Raw genomic sequence first — 27,645 nt, forward strand, 5'->3', positions numbered from 1 at the left:
AATTACATCCTTTTAATATTTTTACCCATGAGATACTTGTATGTAAATCCAGTGTAATGTAGCTTTTAGCTGAGAATTTTCTTGGTGTTTTTTAATTAAAAATTTCATACTTGAACACTAAACATAGACCACACAAAAAAAGCTGTGTGATTTGAAAATATGTGGTATCAAGTTTAATTTATTAAAATAAATTAGGACCAGATTTGTTGGTATTTTCCAGCTGTTTTCCTACAGTATGGTTGCTTTGTGTTGCTCCAGAGTGTAATGGCCAGTTTCCATCAGCTTCTGACCACCACATATTCTTCCATGTACTCATTCCCCAGTTTCCTCTGCCTGTATGATATCCACAGTCTCTGTAGATGCACACACGTGTGTGCACTCACACACATTTGTTTTCTCCTGCACACGCACTTACCCGGTTTCTCCCTCTAAATTCCCTTGCACACCACACTCGAGTCTCCTCCTGTGCTCTCTGTTGACTAAATCGGATGCAATGAAAGTTGCTTTTGGAAAAAAAAAAATTAGGATTGTCACTGGTATGTTTCATAACCAGACTGAAGACACAGGCTGCCCTCAGGGAAGGTGGTGACTCCCACTTTCATAACTGCCACTGCCTCCCATTTTTCCCCAATGGGAGTGAAGCTGAGCTTCTCCTAGAGACGGTATAGATTTACTACCATTAGGAATAATGTGTGGTGGTGGCTATTTTGAAGGAGGGCACCTATGATCTTAGTTCCATTGAGAATAATAGGAAATGGCAGTCATTCTGAACGAGAGCTATTCTTCATGGAATTATCTTTATAAGAACACTATCAGCCGCTGCCAAAGAAGAAACTTTAATTTATAGACTCATAGACTTTATGGTCAGAAGGGACCAGGGTAACAAGCTTTGTGGGTGGGGGGAAGCAGTAAATGTGATATATCTTGACTTTAGTAAGTCTTTTGATACTGTCTCACAGGACCTTCTCATAAACAAACTATGGAGATACAACTTAGATGGAGCTACTACAAGGTGGGTGCGTAACTGGTTGGAAAACTGTTCCTGCAGATTAGTTATCAGTGATTCACAGTCAAGCTGGGAGATCCCGCAAGGATCAGTTCTGGGTCTGGTTCTGTTCAATATCTTTGTCAATGATTAAGATAATGACAGAGAGAGTACACTTATAAAGTTTTCAGCCAATACCAAGTGGGAGAGTTTGCCAAGGGCTTTGGAGACTAGCATTAAAATTCAAAATGATCTGGACAAACTGGAGAAATGGTATGAAGTAAATGTGATGAAATTTCATAAGGACAAATGCAAAGTACTCCACTTAGGAAGAATCAATCAGTTGCGCACATACAATATGAGGAGTGGCTGACTATGAAAGAGTACCATAGAATGGGATCTGGGGGTCATAGTGGATCACAAGCTAAATATGAGTCAACAGTGTAACACGGTTGCAAAAAAAAGCAAACATCATTCTGGGATGTATTAGCAGGAGTGTTGTAAGCAAGACACAAAAAATAATTCTTCTGCTTTACTCCATACTGTTTAGACCTCAGTTGGAGTATTGTGTCCAGTTCTGGGCACCACATTTCAAGAGATGTGGACAACTTGGAGAAAGTCCAGAGAAGAGCAACAGAAATGATTAAAGGTCTAGAAAACATGACCTCTGAAGGAAGATTGGAAAAATGGGTTTGTTTAGTCTGGAGAAGAGAAGGCTATGGGGAGATATGATAACAGTTTTCAAGTGAAATGTTACAAGGAGGAGGGAGAAAAATTGTTCTCTTTAACCTCTGAGGATAGGACAAGAAGCAATAGGCTTAAATTGCAGCAAGGCTGGTTTAGGTTGGATATTAGGAAAAAATTCTTAACTGTCAAGATAGTTAATCGCTGGAATAAATTGCTAGGAGATTGTGAAATCTTTCATTGGAGATTTTTAGGAGCAGGTTAGACAAACACCTGTCAGGGATGGTCTGGATAATACTTAGTCCTGCCTTGAGTCCAGGACTAGAAGACCTCTCGAGGTCCCTTCTAGTCTTACACGTCTATGATTTTATTATATTCTGTGATCATGATTCATCTAGTCCAATGTTTCTCAACAACCAGTCCATGGACCGGCGCCAGTTCGAGATCTCCCTGACCCAGTATAGGAAGTCTGAGATCTCCTTGACACAGTATAGGAAGCCGGACCATGATATAAACAAGGTTGAGAAACACTGATCTATATTGCATATTGCAGGCCACAGAATCTCGCCCACCCACTCCTGTAATATACTCTTAATCTCTGGCTGAGTACTGAAATCCTCAAATCATGATTTAAAGACTTCAAGTTAGAGAGACTACCATTTACACTAGTTTAAAGCTGCAAGTGACTCGGGCCTCATGCTGCAGAGGAAGGTGAAAAATCCCCAAGGTCTCTGCCAATCGTGCAAAAATTTACCATTAATCCTTGGGGAAAAAATTATATATATATTTAAATGTAACACATGCGTGAGATCTCAGTGAGTTTTAACTATATATGAGATCTGTGTAATAAAATAATTATTTGGGAGAAAAATGGTTTGACAAGCACTATTATATTGTTCTTGTGATTAATTTTGTATTAATTTTCATAAAGAAAAACAATAAGAAAAGGTGAATGACTTACAGCTTGTATATGTTATCAAATACTGCACATATCACAGGATGTCCAATAAAATTGTGCAGTTACACAACTTTACAACTTGTCAAAGCTCCATGACCAGACGATACAAAATCATACAATATTACACAGACGTAACATGTAAGTGTGGAGGGTAGCAAAACTAAACCAAAGGGAAACTGATACAAAAATAGGCAAAAAAAAAAGGAAGAAGGAGAGGCCCAAGAAGGAAAAGGGTGGACAAACAGGGAGGAGTAGGATTCAGGTGGAATGGAAGTCTGGCATTATTTTAGTTATGTTAACTTTCTTTATCCATTTGTATCAAGAATCAGGGTCCAAATGTCTTTGAATTCATACAGTTGCTCTCTACATTGATAAGCTATTCTTTTTTTGCTCCTGACTTTGTGCTATATTTTAAAAAGGACCCATTTTTAAATTAATTTTAACTCATAAACTAACCTATTAACTTGTAAGTTCTCAAAGAATTCTTTCTTTAAGCTAAGAGTAAGTTCTGTAATGTTAGGGAGGATATACTTTATCCTTCATACACAACGAAGTGGTTGACTCCAAGTTTTGAGTGCAAAACTCAACTCAACACTAAATATGGAATTGTGAGCACTGTTTCCATAACTCTTATAATTCATATAAATATCCAGTCATTTTGTGGCGATGAGTTCCACAAGGTAATTTTGTAAAAGAATTTGCTTTTAATCAGTTTTAAAATTGCCACCTTTCTATTCAATTCAATGCCCCTTTTGTTCTTGTATTGCAAGAGGATAAATAGAAGTTCCTGATCTACCTTCTGTATAACATTTTATTATTTTGCATACCTTTTTTCATAATTTATTATTTTCTTCCCTAAGATAAACAGTTTCAGCCTTTTCAATGCTTGTAATCAGGGAAGCTGGGATGGGGTTAGATCAGTGGGGGAGAAAAGCTATATTTTGAGAAGGTGGCTGTATTAAGGAGATTGGCATTATGTAAAAGGAGAGATTTGCAGGGAGGAGAGGGATCCCAATCTCTGTATCTATGTGAGGGCTCAACCTACAGTCCTACTTCAGTGTTGCCTAAGTTAGAGAAGCTAAGGCAGCAGTGATGAGGGAACATTTCAACCATTGATGCCTAAACTGTGATGTGGCCATGGGACCTTGAGGGATCAATGAAAGTTGAGGCCAAGTCATTTTTGTTGAGGATTCTTGACACATTAATCTCTCTCATGCAAATGACTCATCACATCCAATAATGTAGCATGCAAATTAACCATTGAGGAAAGGTAATTGGTTGAATTGCCTATGACGTCAGACCAGCTGTAATTAAGTGACCTGAGCTGTTGACCCGTGCATTTTTAATTAATTTTAATGTGTATGCTAATTAAGGGATTTATGTGTAATTCTGTACTCGAAGAGCTGTGATTTTCGGGAAGATATACTGTTACCTTCATATATAATAGAGGTACAATCCTTGCTTTATGTACAGAACTCAACTTTAACTATGGAACTGCGACCAGTAACTCTCTATATTATATTGTTTGATAGTATTTGTAACATTTTTTTTTAAATGCAAGAATAGAAACATTTAGTACAAGTGTGTATAATCAGTTGTGTTACTTACTTATAGCCAGTGTTGCACAGAAGAAACTATATCTTTGGATTGTGATGGTGGTAGATAAAGAGAGAGGCTGAATTAACTTGCTGAAAGCAAAAAAAATCCTATTTTTACATAAGAAAGTATGCTGTATGCAAGATATAGTCTTACATTTCCCTTTATACCGGTGAAGACTTCATAGGCAGTATTTGTATATATAGACAGCTGCAGTGTTGAGCTGTGCCCTGTTTCCTAAGATAGAAATTGCCATGTGTAAAATGACATGATGGAAAATGGTGCACATCCTATATAATCTTCTAGCAGCAGAATGAGACCAGTGGCACTTCCCCACGAAAATAAATTACCCGAAATTTGCAGCACATTCATATTCAATTTCATCACAGCAGATGCTCATTAGTATGTTGTTATTAATTGGTATTCACTTTAGGTTTTGTTTAAAATGAAGATAATAATTAGGTTTTAATTACTGCATCTTTCCGGGGGGGGGGAGGATGTCTCTCAAAACGCTGAAGTACTTCCTGCTGTACTAACTCAGTTATGTAGTCCTGTAAACTATGAAAATGTCTCTTTAAGTGAGATTCTCTAACAAAAACTTAATTTTTTTTTATTAAGAACTTGTTCTAAATTGTTTCCTTGATGGACATACTGAATCAGATAATAATGTGAGCCGGCCGTTGTTTCTAATCAAATTACCAAAAAGATTTCTTACAAAAGTAACTCTCTCAAGTGGCTGATTAATGAAGTGGTGCCACTGTTTTGTATTAGAACTAATTGAAATAATACAAATACATTATTTCTGTAGCCTGTAGAAATTACTTCTTTTGCAAAGCGGTGCAATGAAGTTGGCAAACTTGAGTGTGTGTGTGTGTGTTTCCCTTTCTCTTGTTTTATGGCTCATAGAAATGGTTGGGGAACAGAAAGAGAGTGAGCATAAAATAAAGCATACTGTGAGGGGTGGGAGAGACTGAAATGGAAACTTGGAAAGGGAAGGAGTTAGTGACCTAAGTTAGGTGCAGAAAGAAAGGGGGGGGGGGTGGATGGAGGAAGTGAGGAAGGAGAAAATATGTGGAAAATGGTCATTTGTAAGGCTGAAGAAGATTCGTGTAGAAGATTTCTAGGCAATTAGAGCAAGCTTTGGGTTGCCAGAGGTTAGGAGAGTACACCTGAGAAGTATAGCTGTCATCCAGAAATGCATTGCAAACAACATCTTCCTCTGGTTATGAAGTAGAATGTACAACAGATAAATTAATTTAAACTTGTCCATTTACAGGACATTAGACTTCAGTTAGTCAGAAAGCTCCAGCTGCGTCTAGACTTTCTAACCAGTTTCATACTGTGGTTTTGCATGCTGTATTAAAACATAAGACAAATCCATTTAATTTAATATCAGAGTGAAATAAACATGAATTGACTAGAGCCGGCTGTGCAGCCCACAACTCTTCTTTGCAGTTGTGAGCTTCCTTCACATTTTTTCTATTGTTGAACCTTCTTTTCCTAACTTCATCTCCCTGTTACCTCTGATTCCCTATGCTACCTTGCCTCTGTGTGCGTGTTATTAAACAGTCTTGCACTCCCAAATCCTTCCTCGGATGGCAAAACTGAGATACAAGGAAGGTAAGAGTCTTGCCCCAAGATTTAATTATGAATCAACAGCAGAACCAAGGTCAGAATTTGGGAGTCCCTGGCTCTCAGTCCAGTGCTATCATATTCAATATTGACTTATTTTGTCCTTAAATATATTTATCGACCCTTTCTTTGTGGGACAAATTTGTTGTGTCATTCCAGATATCCAGTGTTTAGATATCAAAAACACCATCATAAATGACCCCTTTGTTGGCATTCTCACCAGAAAGGACAAGGACTGAACATATGTGGAAACTGAGGGCCTGATCGAATGCCCAATCCTTGTCAGTTTTTCCATTGGCTTCTGTGGACTTTGTATCAAGCCTTAATTGAACAACTTGTTGCCTGTGAGCAGGCACACTGACAGAGTGGCATGGAAAATTTGCTTCAGAATTTGCCTGTTCTGTTGATAAATCTTCAGTTCCCTGTCACACCTTTCATAAGGACTAATTACTTGCTGGAGGAACAGAGGAAGATTTGAAATTGACCTGTTGAACCTAGAGAGAAAATCATTTTTAAAAGCATATTAACTTTAAACTTTTTTTCTAAATAAAAGTTTGCTCACCAAACATGATGCTTTTTCATTTTTTTATTTCCATTTGTTTGTATTTTTCTGTCCCAAGCTTGCTTTTCTGCCAAAGGGGTGAATAACTAACTTGAACTTGCACTGTGTGCATTCAGTCCTTGTTTCCATTCATTGTACTTGAAAACAAAAAAATCACACATAGTTGCTTTGGTATACAATGTTGTCTCTCTATAGGTAGACTCTCAAAAAGCAGAGGCACCTTTCTAAGTGTAATTTTCAAAAGAAGAGGAAGAAGTCAAAGATTATAAAACAATAAGTAAAGATAGAGGGAAATAGATACGTTAAAATACCATCTTGTATTTTCCATCCAGTCTTGTACAAAATGAACATGTAAGTGAAAATAAAGATCTTACAACAAATTAAAGCATTACATGATTTTTTTATTACAAAAATTCACCATCAAAGCAAAAACAGAAGATTTTGAATTTAAAAAAGAACGGCAATTGATAACAAATTAATAAATCAAAATCAGAAATAATAGTAGGTATTTTTCCTGTCATTAATTTCAATGTAAGGTACAACTTTCTTGGTTTCATATGTGTTCCTTAATCCCACCTAATTATGTTTGACTTTGAAAATCTTAGGGCCTTTTGTTTTCCACCATCTTACTAATTGCAAAATGTGGCAGAAAGCAAAAGTGCAGGAGGTGTTAGTATATTTAAATATATATATATTTTATATGCTATTTTTTGTATTTTCCTTATCCATTTAGGCAGTGACTTTCAATTAGCCTGTCTACTAATATCAGGTCACTAAACTCCATAGTTGATGCTTTATTCCTTCGTGTGGGTTGTCATTCGTTTGCTTCATTTGGCTGGCAAAGGTTGTTGTATATCCATTACCAGCAACACAGCACTTTGCATTTCTGAATTGACAAGCAGCTATATTGACCTAGCGCTTATTATGGGTCAACAGCTGCGTTAACCAACGGAAGGACTGAGGGGCAATTAAAATGAATTGGCAAAAATATATCTTCCTAATTTACTCCAATTTGTTATTTATGCTAACATTGTATGGCTTCTATGGTGACACTAAACAGAATGGACCCAATAATGGCAATTAACATAAAAATATAATGGCTAATCAAATTGACAGCAACTGTTTCTCATCATCTCGACACACAATACATTATCAAAACAAACTATTATGAAGGAGGTAATTTCAGTGTTCTATTCAACCTGCTGCATGTGTGCAGTCAGGGAGATGTGTACCAGCAATTACTGCTGAATCTAAAAAACTAAACAAATAACTTAATCGCTGTCGTCCTCCTTTTTTCTTCTGCAGGAAGCAGTAATCAGAATTTACTAAAAATAACTGGTATATAATAGTATAATGATGATGCATATCGTAGAAGAGCTAATAAGGAATAAAATAAGCTTCTATGTGTCTATTTTTTAAAATAGGTTCACGTGAAAGGAAAAAAGTATAGTATTATAACTAAATAAATGAATAATAGTCTTAGTCATTGAATGTCTCATCATGAGTTGTTTAATACTTATAGATATTTTATATAATGTTATGAGAACTTTAAATTGCAGTTTAGTTGTTAGGAAGGTGAAGAGCTAGGTTAAAACCAGAGTCTGATAAGCACAATAAATTTGCCCATGCTTTTCCATCACTTTATCAATCTGGGCTCTTGGGATACATTGATTTACATTTTAACACTGTGCTAACCAAATATACATTTTGGTTTTGTATCTCTAGTTTCCAAGAAGGTCTTTGAGAGGTGAATAATGTGTATATACATGCTAAACATATTACTACAGACTACTTCCATATATGCTGTACTTCAGGTTACTACATTGTTCTTTGGGATCCGCCTACCTATCTTGTAAACAGTTGCATACCAGTATTTGAACCTTACTAGGATATAGTCTTGAACATGGTTCTGTTGAGCAAGAGTACAACAGACTTAACTTGAAATTGTTTAATGATAGTATGGGCAGGGCATAAACATCTTTAGTCTTCCCAGTTAATTTTACAACACACAGAAGGATAACAACAATGTAAATGCTTGCAAACTGTCTACTTTCAAATCAGAAAGTTAGCTCAGAGTCCCCCTTGATATGAGTGACATTCAAAGTATTTACTTTAATGTGATACTCCACACATAGGCACTTGCAGATATTTGAACCAAACGTGTGATTATTTACACACAGTAGCCTTCACAGGTGCATATATCAAGATGATGGCGTAAAGATACATGCACCTGCGCTCATCTGAATGGAATGAACAAAAGCAACCATGGGTTGTATTGAGTATGATACAGTCAAACACCAGTAAACATAATTTTATAGATATTGATAGACATGGATATACACACAGATATATATTTTGAGATCCATCCCATTGCATAGTGCTATGTAGCATCAGGAATCATGAGATAATCCCTTATCCCATAATTCCAAATTCCATGTATTACATTTGACCTGGTTCCCAGCGTGCTAGTATAGTAGATCTAATGTGTCTGTGAAAATGGATACATTTAATGTGATTATCCATAGTAAAACCTTTTAAAAAATGATTTGACTATGGGCTAGTGTAGATTGGATTTTAGATCAAATTCAGTAGTGGCAGTCTTCCCATTTACAATATAAATTATGAACAAGCGTGTATATGAATTTATAGTTTGACAAAGCCGGTTTTCTTAAAGTGCAAATAATGAGTTTGCGGCTTTTAATAAATAGTCTTCTGACGTGAACAAAACATATAATATGTTAGGAAACCACTAACAGGATCACTTTTTCTGTATTTGTATATTGATGTAGATGCAGGAGAACATATCCTTTTAGGTGTGAGCTTTTCTTGAAATAGTAGTTTTCATTTATGTTCTTTTACATTACAGTATTCCGACAAGGCCCTGTACACCCAGCTGTGCTTTTACCGGTACATTTTTGATGTGGACTATGCAATGGAGAAAGTTATTACTGATCAAGAGAAAGGTATGTTAAAATACTGTAATTACTTTTTGAATTTAAAGTGGAAATTTGCATCATAAAAGCTAGACCTACTTTGTTGTGCTGTTCAAACCTACATCATGCAGAAAGTAGGAAACCAAATGAATTTAGGAATCCCCTGTGTGAGGAAGAAGTTGCATAGGAATCAGTGGTTTAAGAATCCCTTTCATGTGTCTCCAGATCTTCTGAAGTAATAGCGCTTTGGGAAGAGGAATGTGGAGCATTTGAAAAAAGTGATAAAATGATAAAAATGCTATTTGTTATGAGTTGGAAGGGACATTGTCAACTTGACTAAATTAACTAATTTAAAAGAATTCCAATTTCTGAGAGAGAATCTTTAATATGTTACATCCAGAATATTTTAAAATTTCCTTTCTTAAAAGTTTTATGTTCCCATGTTAATATCTTTCAGCGGCAAAGAAACTGACTGACTGACCAAGAAAAGCTGTGAAATTATATATAAAGCCCAGTTAAATATACAAATTAAGCAAACTGAAAGTTATCTGTGCTTACTTCTTTGTTATTGTAATGTTAGTTAACTATAATAGATACACAGTTTTCATACAGAAAGGTGATTGTCAAGTTGACGGACAGAGCAGTACTCTTGGTGGCTGACTTATATACAACACTGAATATGCTCCATTTTGGACCCCACCTTTGGTGGATTGTTGATCCAAAAATATACTGGTCTCATGTACATGTTTCTACTCTTGTTGAAACTCCTATAGAAAATCCATAGCAGCTCCTATGAAAGGGATGGAGACAGGTGTAGTAATAGCCTGAGAGAAACCTCTACAGCAGAATAATCTTCTCCACATCCCAGTTAGGGTAGAAGACAAAGAGATGAAAAAGGATATAGTAGAAAAGATCATTACTCCAGTACTATGGTGATATGCACAGACTACAAGCCAAGGAGTATAACTAGAACGTCTTAGCTTGCACATGCTCAATAGACTGGAGTGTGGGCTTCTTCTTGGTATGTCAGCACCCTCTTTTTCCAGAGTATTTCGGTGCCTCTTTACTGATACCCCTAAGAAGGTGAATTCAGTCCTGCAGTTTGAGCATCCAGAATGGAATAATGAAAATCAGTGACACAAGCTTTCAACTTGAGATAGTCCCTTTGTTACTTAGGTCCAAAGGGAGGCCAGCTTTTACTTTAGTAGTCTAATGTTTTAGTCTAACCACAGCATCACAAACTTTTACTAAGGTCATTTCGTCCTGGCAGCAGCCCTTTTTCGTTAAAGAAGAGAAACCATCAGCCAGGAAAGCAATTCTCAGGGTATGGTCCTTCCCAGAGTTGTCAAATTAGATCATGAAATGTGAAGAGTGTTCCTTGGAACCATCCCAGAAGCTAGAATATCTAGGAACAATGTTTAGCATAAAAATGGACAAACTTTTCTGGCCCAGGACAAGTGTCTCAAACTGCAACAGCAAATATAAACTCTGCTACTACAACCCCTGTCTTGGTGTGAGAATGTTTGAAAGCGTGAGTTTCATGTTTACAAGCCTGAAACTCTATGAGCACACATCCGTATTTATTTACTTTATATATGTACATGCTAAAAAATGGCACCTATGCATACATTCCTGTCATGACTTTAAAATGTATCATAACAATACCCTATTTGCAGTAGTAAAATACAATAAAACCCTACATCAATTAGCCAGGCAACTAAAAAACTCAAATTCCCATCCAACAACTCCCCATCCTACAATTATCCTTTTCCTCCATTTTCAAATGTCTGGCAAAAAAAGACAAGCTTTCTGATGTGCCATCTAATTCCAGCTGTCTTAGACCATAGATGGGGGGAGCGAATTCCAAAGCCATGAGGGCCATGAGGAAATTCCTGCTACTGCCTTCCTAAGTTAAGGCTGATTGCTTAGGTACTGACAGGTCAACAAGAATCTGACCTTTGACCCACTGCTAAAAAACTCTGGTCACAGATGATAGTAACAGTCAGTTTTTCTTGTTAATTCCTTTCCTTAAAAAAGTGAGGCTGGGGAGGAGAAATGTTCCATTAATTAGCTCAAAGTATGAGCAGCAAGGCTCATTTTCTTACACTTCCAGGACAAGCTCTGCAGTGCTTCTGTCTGATCAGACAACAAGATTTCACCCATGTAAACTGAAAGGGAGGCACAAGAAACAAACGAACAAACAAAAAACCCCAAAGAGCATGGATGAAGAGGCTTATGGGGAGTCTTTCAGCCATTTACATAGATGGAGATATAAGTAACACAGCATACTGACTAACCATACAATAACTGCTCAGTTGTGTGAGAACACTGTCCCAAAACAAACACTTTTTTTCATGGACACATCAGAAAATCAACAGTAACTCTAATAGGATTTATTAAAGATTCTACATGGCCATGCCATAGAACTCTCATATATTATGCATACAGATAAGAATTTGCTATAGTTGTATTCTCTCTGAAGTTTAAAAAAAAATCAAGGGGTTTAAAGTCCAAATAAGGCTGAGTGGCTGAAATATAGCTGCTTCAGTTCCCTCATCTGCCATAGACTTCCTGTGTGACTTTGGGTAAGTCACTTAGGGCCAGTTTCAGTCCCTTTACTCACACTGAATAGTAAATTACTCTACATATAGTTTCATTGACTTCAGTAACATGGCTCATTGTGTAAGCTAATATTCAGTGTAACAGGATCACAAGCCGCCCATTAATTTGTCTCAGTTCCTTGTCTGTAAAATGGGGGTAATAACACTTCACCCTGTTGTGAAAGGGTGTTGAGGATAAACTTATTCATGGTTTTTTAGGCACTTATATACCACAATGATGGAGGCCATATAGGTACCTAGATATATTCTGTGATATAGAATGTCCTCAGCTGAGGAGCTCCTTGGCAGTGGAATCCAACCTGAACAGTGGAATACTGAACCTGTCAATCTGGTGGCTGAATAGAGAACAGCAAGGGAAGGGAGGATACTTTGAAGTCATTAGTAATTGAAACATAGCTGGATTTTAGGAAGCACTTCACCTCCAAAACATATGCTAGTACTTGGAATCGCAATCTAATTCTTCAGATTCGGTATTTATGTGCCATGGCTCTATAAAAGCCTGTACATGCTTAGAAAATGCTTTTACATAGTTATCACAGCCATGTACATTCCATACTTCCACCCCTTCCTACAAATACCAAAAGTGCCTAGTTCACTTTCTGGATGAATAAACTGCAAAATTGAATTGACAAAAATGAAACTGTTTTAAGCTCTGTGACCTACACATAAAAACACAAAATTCAACTCTGAATATTTGTTTGAATCCTATAATTTAAACATTGTTTTTCCCCAGTGTGTTCATAACTTGGTGTGCCAAGTATCAGTATGAAGTGAATTTTTTTCTGGATGAGTTGTTATAAAGCTTTGAAAGTAGACCATATATGATGTAAATGTTGGCAGAGCTACTAATGGGGTGGGGCATTAGTATACGCATGTTGGCTGGTGGTGGTTGTTTGAGAGCGAGACAGGAAATTGCAACTAAGATTGGAAGGGCACTTAAGCAAGAAGATACTTTTGCTCATAAATGAGGTGGAAGTTAATGTTTCTGATGGAGAGGAGAGAGAGACTGAGATGGTGTTGGAAGGGGTGTCAGACAGTAAATGAATGACAGTGCAATGAAATATGTGGCTCTTCAGTCAACACTGGAGTTACTTTCCATATCTTTTCTGCCTGCAAAGATGAAGACTGTAACAAACGTCTCACAGCAGTGAGCAGGGAAGGAGATGGATGGAATTAGAAGTGTGGATTTTTTTTTGAGGGGGAGTGAAGAAAGGGGAAATAGCATAGAGATCCATTAGTTTAAAAAAAAGTCAGCGTTAGCTGTTTTCCCATCTGCTAACAATGACTGACCAAAAAAAAAGGTGATTTCACAATACAGTGAGGTTCAGTAGATAATGATCTGGGTTCTACACTTCTTTTAGTGGACCATGAGTTTCAATTAGTGTCACACCTTTAGGCACTAGCAATTAATTTCAGTTTCTTAAAGATGATCACTACACTAGGTTGAACAAAAGTTGCTCTGCACAAGATTTTAAGAAATCTTCAGTGGATAATTGGCCATCATGTCCTTAAATAAATTATTTTTAAACTTTGCAATTTCTAAATCTGTGAGTCAACAGCAGATTCAATAATGTCAATTCATTTCTTCCAACTGAAGATTGAACTCCAACTGAACTTTATCTTGCTTCAAAGAAGATAGTTTTTAGATTTGTTTGATTTTAGCATCTTCCCGATAAACTTCCTTGAACTACAGTTACTTTTGCAGAGGAAATGGTAAACCCACAAAATAGTGAAGACATATACAACTATAAGATTGAGGTTCAGGCATGAAATCAGATTTTTTTGTAGCTCTTTTCCCATTTAAGTGTCCAACAATAAATATGGAAAGGCTAGAGAGGAAAGTGAAATAGCTTTTACAATACTTAAAGAATTATAAATATAATTTTTTTCCATGGAGACCCATGTCATTCTGCTTTCATTTATCTGAACACTACCAGTTTTGTTTATAAATTGAGTTACAAATATAAAATAGCTTTCGGGATAAATCTGTTATCGCAGATTGGAGGAAAACACTTTCTGCAGTGAAAAGAAAGAGTCTGACATGGTAGTTCCTTTTTTATAGGGTATTGTCAAGGTGGATGGGCCTAGCTGAATTCAAAGTTTCCCAGTGGTGCAGATCCCAATTTTATGGGTTTTTTAAAACTAATTTTTGTGGAGTCAGGATATGTAACAATTCAAATAGAAACATTGTAACTCTGTATAAACTTCAGTAGCTGCCTGCCTAGATGGGAAAAGGATATAGTGTAATTTTGGGGTTTACATTGGGTAAAATAAATGGATATAAGTTTTCAGATGCTTTTTTTAATGTTCCTATAAAAAATATATATTTTTACAAAACTTGCCAGCAAACGACTAATCATTTTGATGTTTTGAGAAAAATAGTAGTTTTAAATAGATGATACAGAATTTATTTTTAAAATGTATTGTGCTTATACAGTTAATGGCTTTTATTTCCATAATGTTTTTTACTACATAATTATACATCTTAATTACGTAATTACCATCATAATTATTATGTAATTACACGTAGTTCCACTAATTACAAAATCAGGAAGTGTAATTATCTAGTAAAAACTTTCTGAAATCTTATTTATTCACTACAGAATATTTAAAAGACCAACCAGTGACCTACTGGTATCAGTGTATTCTGTTGTATATGACACCCAAGTTCAACTCTTGGCCTCTTTCTCTCACAGCCAATAAGATAAGGAATGCTGCAGAAAGAGCTCTTTCATTTCCTGTCAGTGCAAGTGCCATTTAATTAAATATCACTCACCACCTATGGATGACAAAGAAATTATGTTGAAGGTTGTTTTGTTCCCTCCTTCTATTAGATTTAGTAGTGCATTTATATCCTTCGTTACTGAAATCAAATGTCCTCAGGGACTATGACGCCTTAAACTCGAACTTTTAATTATTGGAAGCAAATTAAAAGTTGAAATCAGATAAATGTGGAGCTCAGAATAAGATAATTCTTCTGCGAGTGCTTACTTGTTCTAAATTAGGTGTATGTGTACCACATGCATCAGTGCTGGAGATTGTTCCCCTAGTGGTATTCATAGGGCTGGCTCTAGCACCTTCTGCAGTGGTACGCGTATGCGTCCATATATAGGGTGCTGCCGGCCCTCCTCCCTTCTTACTGCCTGTAACGGTGCTGGAACATTTTCTTGCTGCGGCAAGTTTTTCTCTCAGCCTAGCGAACTTGATTCTCTTTGTATATAGAGTTCTAAGTTACTATTAAAAAGTTAAAATTAGTTTTAGTTGCCCTGAGACGGGGCATGCCCCGGTCTCTGGGCTTCAAACTCTGCACTTCATGTAAGAAGCCTATGCCAGTCAATGACCTGCGCCAGAGCTTTTAAAGTGTCTGGGAGAGACTCGTGTGTGAGAAGTACAGGATTTGTAAGAGTTTCCGGCCCCGTACCCAGAAGGACCGGAACATTAGACTAAAAGCTATATTAATGAAGTCGGCGCTTAGACTGGCATCAGAACTGGGCCAGTCAGACTCGGTGCCAAGTATGTTGGCTTCACGGAGAACAACTACCACTACTCCCAGCACCACCATCTTCCCGACACCGATCAACATTTCCGGTGCCGAAGAAGAAACCAAGGGAGGCGCACGCCGAGCGGGGACACTCACTGATGCAGAAAAAGGACAGGAAGAGCCTGGGAGACCATGAGACCCACGTTGGTCTGTCGGTTTCCGCAGGTCCCCAGGGCGTCTTCACCCATCCAGTTGAGCCCTAACCCAGACCCACCGACAACTCCTGGGGAAGCGGCAAGGGCCCTCGACACTTCGTGGTCCCCACCACGCCAGCTTTCCAAGCCATGAAAGACCTTTTGGACATATCAGTGCCACAGATGCCTCGAGAGGGAAGGCTCCTGTACCATAACTAAGTACTACCTTTGTCTTCTGGGCTTTCAAGGGAGAAGGCTGTGATAAGACCCCTGCAGCGTTCCCTGACACCAAAGCACCAGTCTCTGTCCCGTGAGTGGTCTCCAGACTCACGGTACTGGCTTGAAGAACGGCACTGTGAGCAATTGGGCTCTTACTGCATTCCCCAGTTCCATGGCCCCGGGCTGCAGAGGGACGGTATCAATCCCCAGGACATCAGTCTCCCAAACCCTGGCACCTACCCTTGGGCTACCAGCACAGATCTCCAGTTTTCAAGTTCCGATCACAGAGCCCATACAGGAAGCCCAAGGACAAGAGCTGGGCACGGGACACAAGGTGCTCAAGTTCCCAGCACCGTTCTCCAACACAAGGGCACCCACACTGCCTCTACAGTGTGGAAGGGCAATCAGCTTTGGCACCTCCATGGTCACTGAGTAGCAGTTCAGACTCGGAGGGGGAGGAGGTGATCCTGCCAAAGAGACAGTTTGCTACTGCAGCTACAGGGTACACCATGACACCCCCAGTGGTGGTGTAACCACAAGGCCAATGGGCTGTCCCATGGTAGTTTTGTAACCCTTGGGGTTTTCCCCCTACCCACGGGTTCACGAGGACACTTCCTGTTCTGGGCCTTGGTATCACAGACATTGGCAGCCATTCGCCCAGCAATGGCTCTGGATGTGGAATTGACTCAGGAAGAGGGCCCTTCAGCAGACCCAGAAGGAGCTATCTTGTCTAGAGAGGATGACCCGGCTCCTCCACCTCTACCAGTCTCTTCCTCCTCCTCGCTTGATGAAGCTGTAGCAGGACCTTCCACTGCTGTCCCACTGAATAACTTCAGTGTTGTGCAAAATTAAGCACTCGGGACTTTTTCAAGGGGAAAAGGCAGTATGCCGCATTTATTGACAGAAACTAAAGTAATAACTAACTTAAACCTACACATATACACACACACACACACACACACACACATTCACGCGCCCAAACATACCAGAAAGTGTTCTATAGTTATATATAGCTACCAGTCCTGATTGTGGCTTGAGATCGTAGCTAGGGTTCGTTGCTGGAATTCGTGGCTCGTGGCAGCTACCTGGCCAGGGAAGCTGGGCACGAGGAGAGCAGGGTCCTTGTCGGGCGCGCACCGACGCTCTTCTTTAGATGATGTGTAGAACGCTGTTTTTCCCCCAAAGCCTTGAAATCTCACCCAGTCTTTTATAGGTTTTTCAGTTCTGCTGTGTCACGTCGCTTCTCTGTGATCCTTGATTGCTGGTACAATAGCAGACGTGACTTTCAGCTTGTTCTTTGATGTCTTTGATTAAGTTTGATTAAGTTTTTCTGGGGTGGATCCTTCTTTGCTTTTTGGGGCTATGTTCACACTCTTCAGCCTAGGATGGACTTCACACTTCATCAGGACAACTTCATCAAGACAAGCTGGCAGTTTGGGTCTGACTCACACGCACATACACCTCCATTCATACCTTGTTCAGATAACTATCTTATTCATCTAAAGGTTTAGAAAGGGTTTGACACAAGATGGAGTACATAGGGTCAAAATGGGGTTTTTACACAAGATGGAGTACATAGGTCAAAATGGGGTTTTATATTCACAATGTGGAGTATGACTGAGAGAAGTTCAAATGTTACATGATATCAATAATAACCATATAGAGGTTGACACAAATAAGGGTATGAATTAAAAGATGTGAATTAATCTACAGGGTTACAATTACAATTAAAAGCTCTGAATTAAGCTACAGGGTTACCATTACAATTTTATTCCTACATCAGGGCCCAGTAGGAGCTGCTCAAGCTAGTGGCATCAAACCTAGGACTCAAGGTGGAGGAGCTAAAAGAACCCATGGATGACCTGTTTGGCATCCTGGCAGTGGCAGCCCTATCCAGGGTGGCCCCTCCCAGTCCAGGAGGGTGTGGTGAAATTAGCAAAGACCTTGTGGCAGATCCCTGCCACCAACATCCAAGTGGGCAGAAAAGAAATACTACGTTCCTGCTAAGGGATTTGAGTACCTTTACACCCACCCTCCCCAGGTTGGTAGTAACAGCAGCCAGTGAAAGGGACATGCAGGGACAGATGTTCCACCCTAGAAAATAAAGATGCTAAAAAGCAGGACCTTTTGGGGTGAAAAGTTTATTCCACGGCAAGCTTACAATTGTGAATGTCTAACTAGCAAGCCCTGCTAGGTAGATATTATTTTAACATCTGGCAGTCGGAGAAATTTGCGGACTGTCTGCCACAAACCTCCAGACAGGAGTTCAAGGTGGTCATGGACAGAGGGAAGGTGATAGCCCGGCTTCTCTTCATACAGCCTCGGATTCAGTGGCCAGAAACATGGCATCTGCAGTGTCGATGAGAAGGACATCTTGACTCCAATCATCTGGCCTCTTGGTGGAGGTCCAGCAGTCCATCCCAGACCTCCCCTTTGATGGTGCAGCCCTGATCGCCAACCAGAAAGACTCCAGGCTACACAAACTTAAGGACTCCAGGGCTACATTATGCTCCCTGGGGCTGCACACTCCATTGCCTGCCAGAAGACACTTCAGACCCCAACAGCCACAGAGGTGTGGGGGCCAGCCTAGAGGAGACCCCTGCAGGAGGAAAAGTGGGTTATAAGAGACGCCAGGGCCAATGACCTGACTGAGCTTGAGCTGTTACCACTTGGGGAGGAGCAATTCTTTTGAAGGTGCGCCCATGGATGACCTACCAGCCATTTCCCGGGATCCGGACTCCCTATTGTTTTCACACCGTCATGCTCCTTTTCTCCCGGCATGGGCTACCATAACATCAGACTGTTGGGTCCTCAGCACTGTAGCAACTGGGTATACCCTTCAGTTTGCTTTGCTCCCACCTTCCCCGTCCCTCTTCAGGGACCCTTCTCATGAGCAACTTCTCGCCCAAAAGGCAAGCCCTCTTGGGAGTGGGAGCCATGGAAAAGCCATGGGAAGATTTTATTCCCGCTCCTTTCTAATACCAAAGGCAAAATGAGGCTTGAGGCCTATCCTGGACCTGAGAGATCTCAACAGATACCTAAAGAAGCCGAAGTTTCATATGGTCTCTCTAGCCTCTATCATTCCCTCTATGGATCCAGGTGACTGGTATGCCACCCTCAATTTAAAGGACACCTATTTCCATATCTCCATCTTCCAGGGCCACAGAATTTCCTACGCTTCATGGTCAGCAAGCAGCACTATCAGTTTGTGGTGCTCCCCTTTCGCCTATCAACCGCAGCACATATATTCATCAATAGCATGACGGTGGTGGCAGCCTACCTCAGACGGTAGGGCATACAGGTCTTCCCTTACCTAAATGATTAACTCATCAGAGGTCGTTCAAGGATGCAAGTCCAGCGCAGCATTGAGGTTGTTCAGGCCACCTGCCAAGTGCTGGACCTGTTAATAAATAAACAAAAGTCAACGTTCATGCCGGTCCAGAAGATAAAGTTTATAGATACGGTCCTGGACTCCACCCGAGCCAGAGAACTCCTACCAGAAGCTAGGTTCCTGGCCATGTTGGAGCTCATAGCCCGAGTGACAGCCCACCCTATCACCACAGCAAGGGTATGCCTCAGACTACTGGTCACATGGCAGCCTGCACTTATGTGGCCCATTATGCCAGGCTGCATCTCAGACTTCTGCAAATGTGGTTGATGGATGGTATATTCCCCAACCTGGCACCAACCGGACATAGTCCTTACGATTCCTCCACTGATACTCATCTCCCTATCACGTTGGACAAAGCCACATCATGTGAGGAGAAGGGTACCTTTCGCTGCCCCACTGCCAGTGTTGTCACTAGTGTCAGACACCTCGGATCTAGGATGGGGGGCTCATGTTGGTACCCTCAAGACCCAGGGCCTCTGGGCCAGGGATGAGCTGGCATTGCATATCAACATCAGGGAGCTCAGAACAATCTGACAAGCATATGAAGTATTCTTGCCTCAGCTCTCTGGCATGGTGGTTCAAGTATTGACAGACAATATAGCCTCAATATACTATTATCAACTGGCTGGGGGGAGCCAGGTCCAAGGCCCTTAGCCTATGAAGCTTCTGTGTAGCTCACAACATTCACCTGCAAGCTGTGCACCTTCCAGGGATCAGGAACACCTTAGTGGATCACCTCAGCAGGTCCTTTTTCTCTCACCACGAGTGGTCCTTACACCCAGAAGTAGCCAACGTCATCTTTCATAGGTGGGGCATTCTCCGAGTGGACCTATTTGCCAACAGGAAGTATGAGCATTCTTCTCCCTGCAGAGTCTGGATGACAGCTCGCTGACCAACACCTTCATTTTGTCATAGTCGGACGGTCTCACGTACGCATTCCCGCCGATACCACTGATCCACAGAGTCCTTATAAAGGTCAAGAGAGAAAAGGCTCTCCTGGTAGGCCCGGCATGGCCATGCTAGCACTGGTTTGGGATGCTATTTGATCTGTCTGTGGCCTGCCCTTGGACACTTCCATCATGACCAGACCTTCTCTCACAGGACCATGTCTGATTGCTTCACCCGGACCTGGCTTCCCTTCATCTGACAGCATGGATGCCCTGTGGCTAAGCCTTGAGGAGTAATGCTGTTTGGCTTAAGTCCAGCAGATCCTGTTGGAAAGCAGGAAACCTTCTACCAGAATGTCATACTCAGCCAAGTGGAAGCGCTTGACCTGCCTGGAGGCCCTTTGCAATATGTCCCCATCTAAAGCGTCGATCCAAGCTATCTTGGATTACCTGGTGCATCTGAACCATGAGGGTTTGGCCTTATCATTGGTTAGGGTACACCTAGTGGCCATATCAACTTTTCATCCCCCTGTACAGGGCAGAATGGTCTTTTCTCATAGGATGACGGCCAGATACCTCAAAGGCCTGGAACGGCTTTTTCCACCAGTGTGGGATCTAATTCCCAAAAGGGACCTTAATTTGGTCCTCTCCAGGCTTACCAGACCACCCTTCAAACGTCTGGCCTCCTACTCTCTTCTGCATCTGTCCTGGAAGGTGGCATTCCTAGTGACAATGACGTCAGCAGGATGAGTTTCGGAGATCAGGGCTCTGACCTCTGAACCTCCTTACATGGTCTTTTACAAAAGGTCCAACTGCGTCAACACCCAGCTTTCCTGCCTAAGATGATATCTCAATTCCATGTGAACCAGACTATTTTCCTGCTAGTCTTCTTTCCAAAGCCCCAGAACTCCAATGAAGAGAGGTATCTCCACACTCTCAATGTCAAGAGGGCACTAGCCTTCTACCTCGATACGATGAAACCCTTCTGCAGATCTATACAGCTCTTTGTCACCATTGCCAAATGGATGAAAGGGCTGCTGGTATCATCCCAGAGAACTTCGTCCCAGATCATAGCCTGCATCCAGGCCTGTTATGAGCAGGTGGGAGTCACACCTGCAGCTTCAATCATGGCTCACTCGACTAGAGCAGTCATCCTAGGTGGCCTTCCTGGCTCAGGTCCTGATCCAGGACATTTGAAGAGCCGCAGCCACCTGGTCTGAAGTACATACCTTCACGGCCCACTATACCATTACGCAGCAGGCCCAGGACAACACTGGCTTTGGCAGGCTGTGTTGCAGTCAGAACATCTATGAACTCCTGCCCACCTCTAGGGGTACTGCTAGTAAATCACCTAATTGAGAATGGACATGAGCAAGCACTCGAAGAAGGAAGAACGGTTACTTACCTTTGTAACTGTTGTTCTTCGAGATATGTTACTCATGTCTATTTCACAGCCCACCCTCCTTCCCCTCAGTTGGAATTCTGGCAAGAAGGAACTGAAACAAAGAGGGGCCAGTGGCGTTTTATATACGGGCGCATATGTGTGCCACTGCAGAGAGTGCTAGAGCCGTCCCTACGGATACCACTAGGGGAAAAAATATTGGCATCAGTGCATTTGGCGCACACACACCTAATTGGGAATAGACATGAGCAACACATTACGAACAGTTACGAAGGTAAATAACTACTCTTTTAGTTTTGACTATACGACATAAACTATTATATCACAAATATAAGTAAAAAATCATTGCAAAAATGTAACTTTCATAACCAAGGCAAGCTTGCTGTACAGCATCACTTGTAGACACTGAGGTTATATATTAGAGTCAGTCTTTCGGAGCATTTATGTCGCTTTTTGTCCCATCCGGGTAAGGCCTTTCATTCATTTCATTTTCAAATTTACCTATACCTGTCATCCACTCAAATTTGGTGTCCCTTCATTTTTATTATTGAAAATTATTCTGAGGATATAGAAAGTTACTTATATTAACCCCCACAATGTATTGTGTCCAGTGTTTTGGGTCTTTCTACTTGTGGAGTCTGGTCTCAGTCAGAAATATAACAGATGAAACATGGGCCTGCTTATGACTAGGAATACATGTGGGGTGAAATCTTGACTCCATTGAAGTTAATGACAAAACTCTCATTGACATCTATGGGACTAATATTTCACCCATGGTCTCTCACTGCTCTTTCAGGTTCATCACTTTGTTTCCCAGTATTACTGCATTTTAATGTTTGTGTGCTGTGTGATGACACTTTTCATTATTTGTATTTAATTTATGTAATTGGATAACAATACCATTTGAAACAAAAAAAAGGTTATTGTAGTTCAGACAGTAGCTTAATTTTTTTTTTCAGTGAGTTTATTCTTACATTTGGCAAAAATGGAGTGGAAATGTGGAAACCATTCACATCTATACAGTAAATAAGTCAATAACCTTTGGTAGATTGAATAAAAATATTACAAAGTCCTAATTAATCCTTGGATGTCATTCAGCAAACCTATGACATTAATCAAAATAACATCAGAAATACAAGGCTTAGTCTTACATTTACCATGACAGCAAAGATATATTTAATATGTCAAAATATTGATGTAAAGAGAAACTCTAAAGAGAAAAATACCTTCAATAACACAGGAAAACAAATAATTTGAGCCTGGGAGAAGGATGTTGTAGGAAAATAATCAGAATTTAGTATGGACCAATAAAAAGGGACAAAGTGATGATCTCTGTGGCACAAGGGAAATAGTCACTAAGGGTATGTCTATACTGACTGTGGCAAAGTCGCTGCCATCAGATCGATCTTTCTGGATCGATTGAGCGGTCACTGTAGACCTGCTCAATTGATCAGGAAGTTGATGCAGTAAATCCACCCCCTCAAGTGGCGCAGTGCACTGAAGATGGCTTGCGTAATTCCCGTCAACTGCTGCCAAATTTCCAGGTAAGTGTAGACCAGGGCTAAGTGTCAGGAATATTAAATCAAAGGTATTTTTGTGGAATTGTCCTGCACATAATATACATTCTGGGTGGAATGGGGGTTGTATATATGTATCATTTATATAAACTTCCTGCACTGACTAGAATAACTCATCCCCGCAGAAATTTTACCAGTCATTTTAAATGCATGTACCAACACTGCTTATTTTAATCTCCAAATTAAGTTTTAAATATAAAAGGTTCAAATGATATAAGTCTGTGTATTTCTACTGACATTAAATGCAGCTACATCAATTTATATAAGCTCAGGATCTGACCCAACAAGAAACCTATCTTCAAATCAGTTCCTTAAATTTCCCAAACTGAATTATATTGACTGTTAAAACTAAAGTATACACTAATTATTATTGTAAGCATAGTTGAAAAACTGAATGTTTTTTCTCTGTAAGCAAGATTTTAGTTTTATTTTATTTTGTTTATGGCAGTAACCTTAGAAAAACAATAATAATCACACTTGAGAAAATTCATACAGTCTATATATCCTAAACAGATAAATTTTACATTTCAAAGACATGGTGAAACTTACTTATTTTCCCCTCCTAAAGCATGTATGACTTAAAATTAAGATCTATCCCACCTCCAGATGTTACGGGCTACGTATGTAATAGCATGGCAATATAGAAAAGGGTTGTTTTTTTAGCTCTATTTTCTGGCAGACATGAGAATAGCTATGTTTTAATTAATTGACATCAGTTTTGAGAGTTATGCAAGATCTATTGATAAAAATTTAGCATAAGACAGCTGAGCATCTAAATGCAATTTTAAATTAATTTATTAAAATGTTCTTATTGGAAGTTATGCTAAAGTGTGATGCTCATCTATTTAGCACAGTAGAGGCATGGTAGTGTAGCATGGAAAAATTGTGTTTGTTTTAGTAAAAATTAAAGATTTTGTTCGAGATTTTATTGCTAGGAAAGTGAAGTATGCATGCGAAACCTATGGTGGGCATATGCTGGATAAGTTCTCAAATAGCCAGTGTCCCCCAGTCTTGACTTTTAATCTACCTACTGTTCTTCGAGTGCTTGCTCATGTTGATTCTAAGTAGATGTGTGCACGCTGCGTGCACAGTCACTGGAAGGCTTTTCTTCTAGTGGTAGGGTCGGCTCTGAAGCCCCCTGAAGTCGCACCTTCGGGGCCCTGCCAATCCCCCCCCTCTTCAGTTCCTTCTTACCACCCGTGACAGTAGCTGGAACATTGGTCTTCTCTTGCTCTGCAAGCGTCTTCCTAGTGGTTGTTTGAACTGATACCTGTAAATAGTCATATAGTTTGAGTTAGTTTGCAGTTATAGTTAATTTAGTTAGATAGTTATCGGGGTCACCTCCCCTTCTCTGGGGCCAGGGCATGCCTTGTTCCTCTGGCTTTAAACTGTGTGGGGCTTACAAAAAGCCCATGCCTAGGAGCGATCCCCATGTCACTTGTCTATAGTGTCTCGGAGAAACCCATCAGAGGAACTGCTGTCAGATCTGCAGGAGATTCCATGAGTTGTCGGGCTCTGACTTTGAAGCAGATGTCTACTCCTCTAGAAGAAGACAGCACCAGTGAAAGAGAAGGCACCAGAGGATTGAGGTTGGTCAGCCCTTCCCCATGCCTTGGCCACCACAGTGGCAAATGCCAGCTTAGTGGCTTTTTTGGATCCCTTGAGCGTTCCACCAGGCTCAGGGGTCACAATCTGGACGGTCGCTATTGCTTGCCTCTGGGAGTAGACATTACCCACTTCAATCGGGTGACGTGCTACTGCATGGTTCTGGAACCAGCACCAAATACAATGCTGAGCATGGCACGAAGCAGGACATCGATCCTGGCTGAGTTCGAGGAACTGGTGCCGTGGGACCCTCTGGAAGCAGAAGGTCAAGAGACTGCCCCGGTCAGAATGTTATCTTCTTCGTCCCCAGATGAAGCAGTAGCGGGGTCCTCAGCACCACCAATTGCAGATGACAGCAGGGCTTATCTGGAGCTCTTGAGGAGGGTGGCACAGAATTTGGGGCTCCAGTTTGAGGAGCCCCTGCAGGCCCACCCATGGTAGCACTGTCACTGATAAAGACCATTTGTGACACAACGAAGTCGCTATGGCTGACTCCTGCTTCTCTGTCTCCAACTGCAAAGAGGGTAGAGAGAAAATAGTTTGTACCCTCCAAGGACAACAAATACCTATATACTCATCCCCCACCAGGGTCATTCGTAGGGCAGCGGCCAATGAGCATGAGAGGCAAGGTCAGCAAGGCTCCATACCAAAGACAAAGGATGCTAAAAAAAAAATTGGACCTCTTCAGTAGAAAGTTGTATTGTACGGGGGGGGGGCTCCAACTCCAAATCCAAATCGTGAACAAGCAGGCGGTTTTGAATAGATACCATTTTAACTCTTGGGGTCTATGTCAAAATTCTCATAGTTTATACCATCAGACTCCAGGGCAGTTTACAGCCTTAATAGAGGAAGGCAAAGTGGTCGCAAAGGCCTTGCTTCAGACAGTGCTGGCGCTGCACCATGTCATCAGCAGTAGCGATGTGTCAGAGCTCATGGCTACAAGCCTCGGCCTCCTCCACAAGGTCCAGCAGATGATCCAGGACCTCCCCTTTGAAGATCTGGCACTGTTCTATGAGCAGATGTACTCGAAACTGCACAGCTTTAAGGACTCTTGGGCTACTTTAAAGTCCTTAGGCCTCCACACTCCAGCACTGCAGAGGAGGCATTTCAAACCTCAACCCCTACCTTGGTTCGCCCAATCCCAACCCAGACAGGAGTATAACCGTAAGAGGGGCAGGAGCTACAGGAAGAGACCTTCTCAGCCTTCTACCAGCCAAGGTCCCGGACCAGCAAGGCAATCCTCCGATACCAAACAGAACTTTTGAGGGTGCACCTAAGGGCGGTGTACCAATTCAGGACTCGGATCCTTCATCTCTATTCTTTTCAGACCAGCTATCCCACTTCTACCATGTGTGAGCCCAGATTACATTGGATTGCAGGGTGCTACACACAGTAGAACTGGGATACACCCTTCAATTCAGTTTCCCCTCTCCCTCCCAGCTCCACCCTCCCCATCCCTCTTCAGGGACGCTTCTCACAAGCAACTTCTAATCCAAGAAGTGCAGGCACTCCTATATGTAGGAGTAGTGGAGGAGGTTTCTCAGGAACTAAGGGGCAAAGGCGTTCTACTCCCGCTACTTCCTAATCCTGAAAACCCAAGGCGGTCTCAGACCCATCCTGGACCTTGGAAACCTCAACAGATTTGTGAAGAAGTTGAGGTTCCCCATGGTCTCTTTGGCCTGGATTATTTCTTCCTTGGATCCAGGGGATTGGTATGCCATCCTCGATTTGAAGGACGCATACTTTCACATGTCAATCATTCCAAGTCACGGAAGATTTCTCCGGTTCATAGTCAGCCAGACCCACTACCATTTCAGTCTTTCTGTGGATCTTTGAGTGTTTACGAAGTGTATGGTGTTTGTCACCGCATTCCTGAAGAAGCGGAAGGTGCAAGTCTATCTGTACCTCAACGACTGATTGGTCAAGAGTTGCACCAAGGCACAGGTAGAAGCAAACATACAATTGATATGGTCAGCCTTTGTCAAGTTAGGTCTCCTGGTCAATATGCAAAAGTCGACCTTAACTCCTACTCAGAGGACAGAGTTCATAAGGGCAGTGCTACATTTGAACCAGGCCAGAATTAAAACGGTACCCCACCACCATGGCCTGAAACTGCCTGAAGCTGCTGAGGCACTTAGCAGCATGCACATATGTCATTCAGCATACCAGACTACGTCTCAGATCCAGGCTTGGCTAGCCTCAGTGTATCATTTGTCACAAGACCACATAGACAGGGTAGTCTCGCTTCTTCCCTCTATGTTAAAAACCTCCACTGGTGACTCAGTCCACAGTCAGTCTTCACAGGAGTCTCCTTCCCCACACCTTATCCCTTACTGTTCCTGGTCACCAACGCCTCAGTGATGGGCTGGGAGCTCATCAAGGGGGGCTCAGGACCCAAGGCCTCTGGTCCCAGGCAGAGCTCCTACTCCACATAAATATAAGAGAACTGAGGGTGGTATGCTTCACCGGTCAGACCTTCCAAGCCTACCTGGAAGGCAAATGTGTATCAGTCATGATGGACAATACAACAGCACTGTTCTATATAAACTGGCAGGGTGGAGCACGCTCCTCTCTCCTGTGTCAGGAAGCCCTCAGACTTTGGGACTTATACATAGCCCACTCAATTCACCCCAAGGCATCCTACCTGCCCGGGTCTCAGAACAAGTTGGTAGACCACCTCAATAGGTCTTTCCCCAACCACAAGTGGTCTCTGCACCAAGATGTGGGGAACAACATCTTCCAACGTGGGGACTTCCCCACATAGACTTATTTGTGATAAAACGCAATAGGAAGTGCATGCTGTTCTGCTCCTTCCAGAATCATAGGCCAGAATCAATCATGGACGCATTCCTCATTCCTTGACAGGCCATCTGTTCTACGTGTTTCCACCTATCCCACTCATTCACAAGGTCCTGTTG

At 41.2% G+C, this 27,645-nt stretch overlaps 1 protein-coding gene across 4 annotated transcripts in view; it reads left to right on the forward strand.

The window, feature by feature from the left end:
• The window catches only part of POLA1 (DNA polymerase alpha 1, catalytic subunit), a 338,774-nt gene that overhangs the window by 262,041 nt on the left and 49,088 nt on the right, over positions 1–27,645 (forward strand). For 3 of the 4 annotated variants that reach the window (XM_067545056.1, XM_067545058.1, XM_067545057.1), the window contains exon 36: positions 9,284–9,380. In XM_067545056.1, the coding sequence (XP_067401157.1) occupies positions 9,284–9,380 (97 nt within the window). Of the gene's footprint in view, positions 1–9,283; positions 9,381–9,807; positions 9,889–27,645 lie in introns of those variants that run through there. The other variant, XM_067545060.1, reaches the window with a different exon arrangement.

The sequence above is a fragment of the Emydura macquarii genome, unplaced genomic scaffold (assembly GCF_026122565.2).
Source record: "Emydura macquarii macquarii isolate MOO-44397 ecotype Brisbane River unplaced genomic scaffold, CSIRO-AGI_Emac_v2 contig_1043, whole genome shotgun sequence".
Taxonomy (NCBI): domain Eukaryota; kingdom Metazoa; phylum Chordata; order Testudines; family Chelidae; genus Emydura; species Emydura macquarii.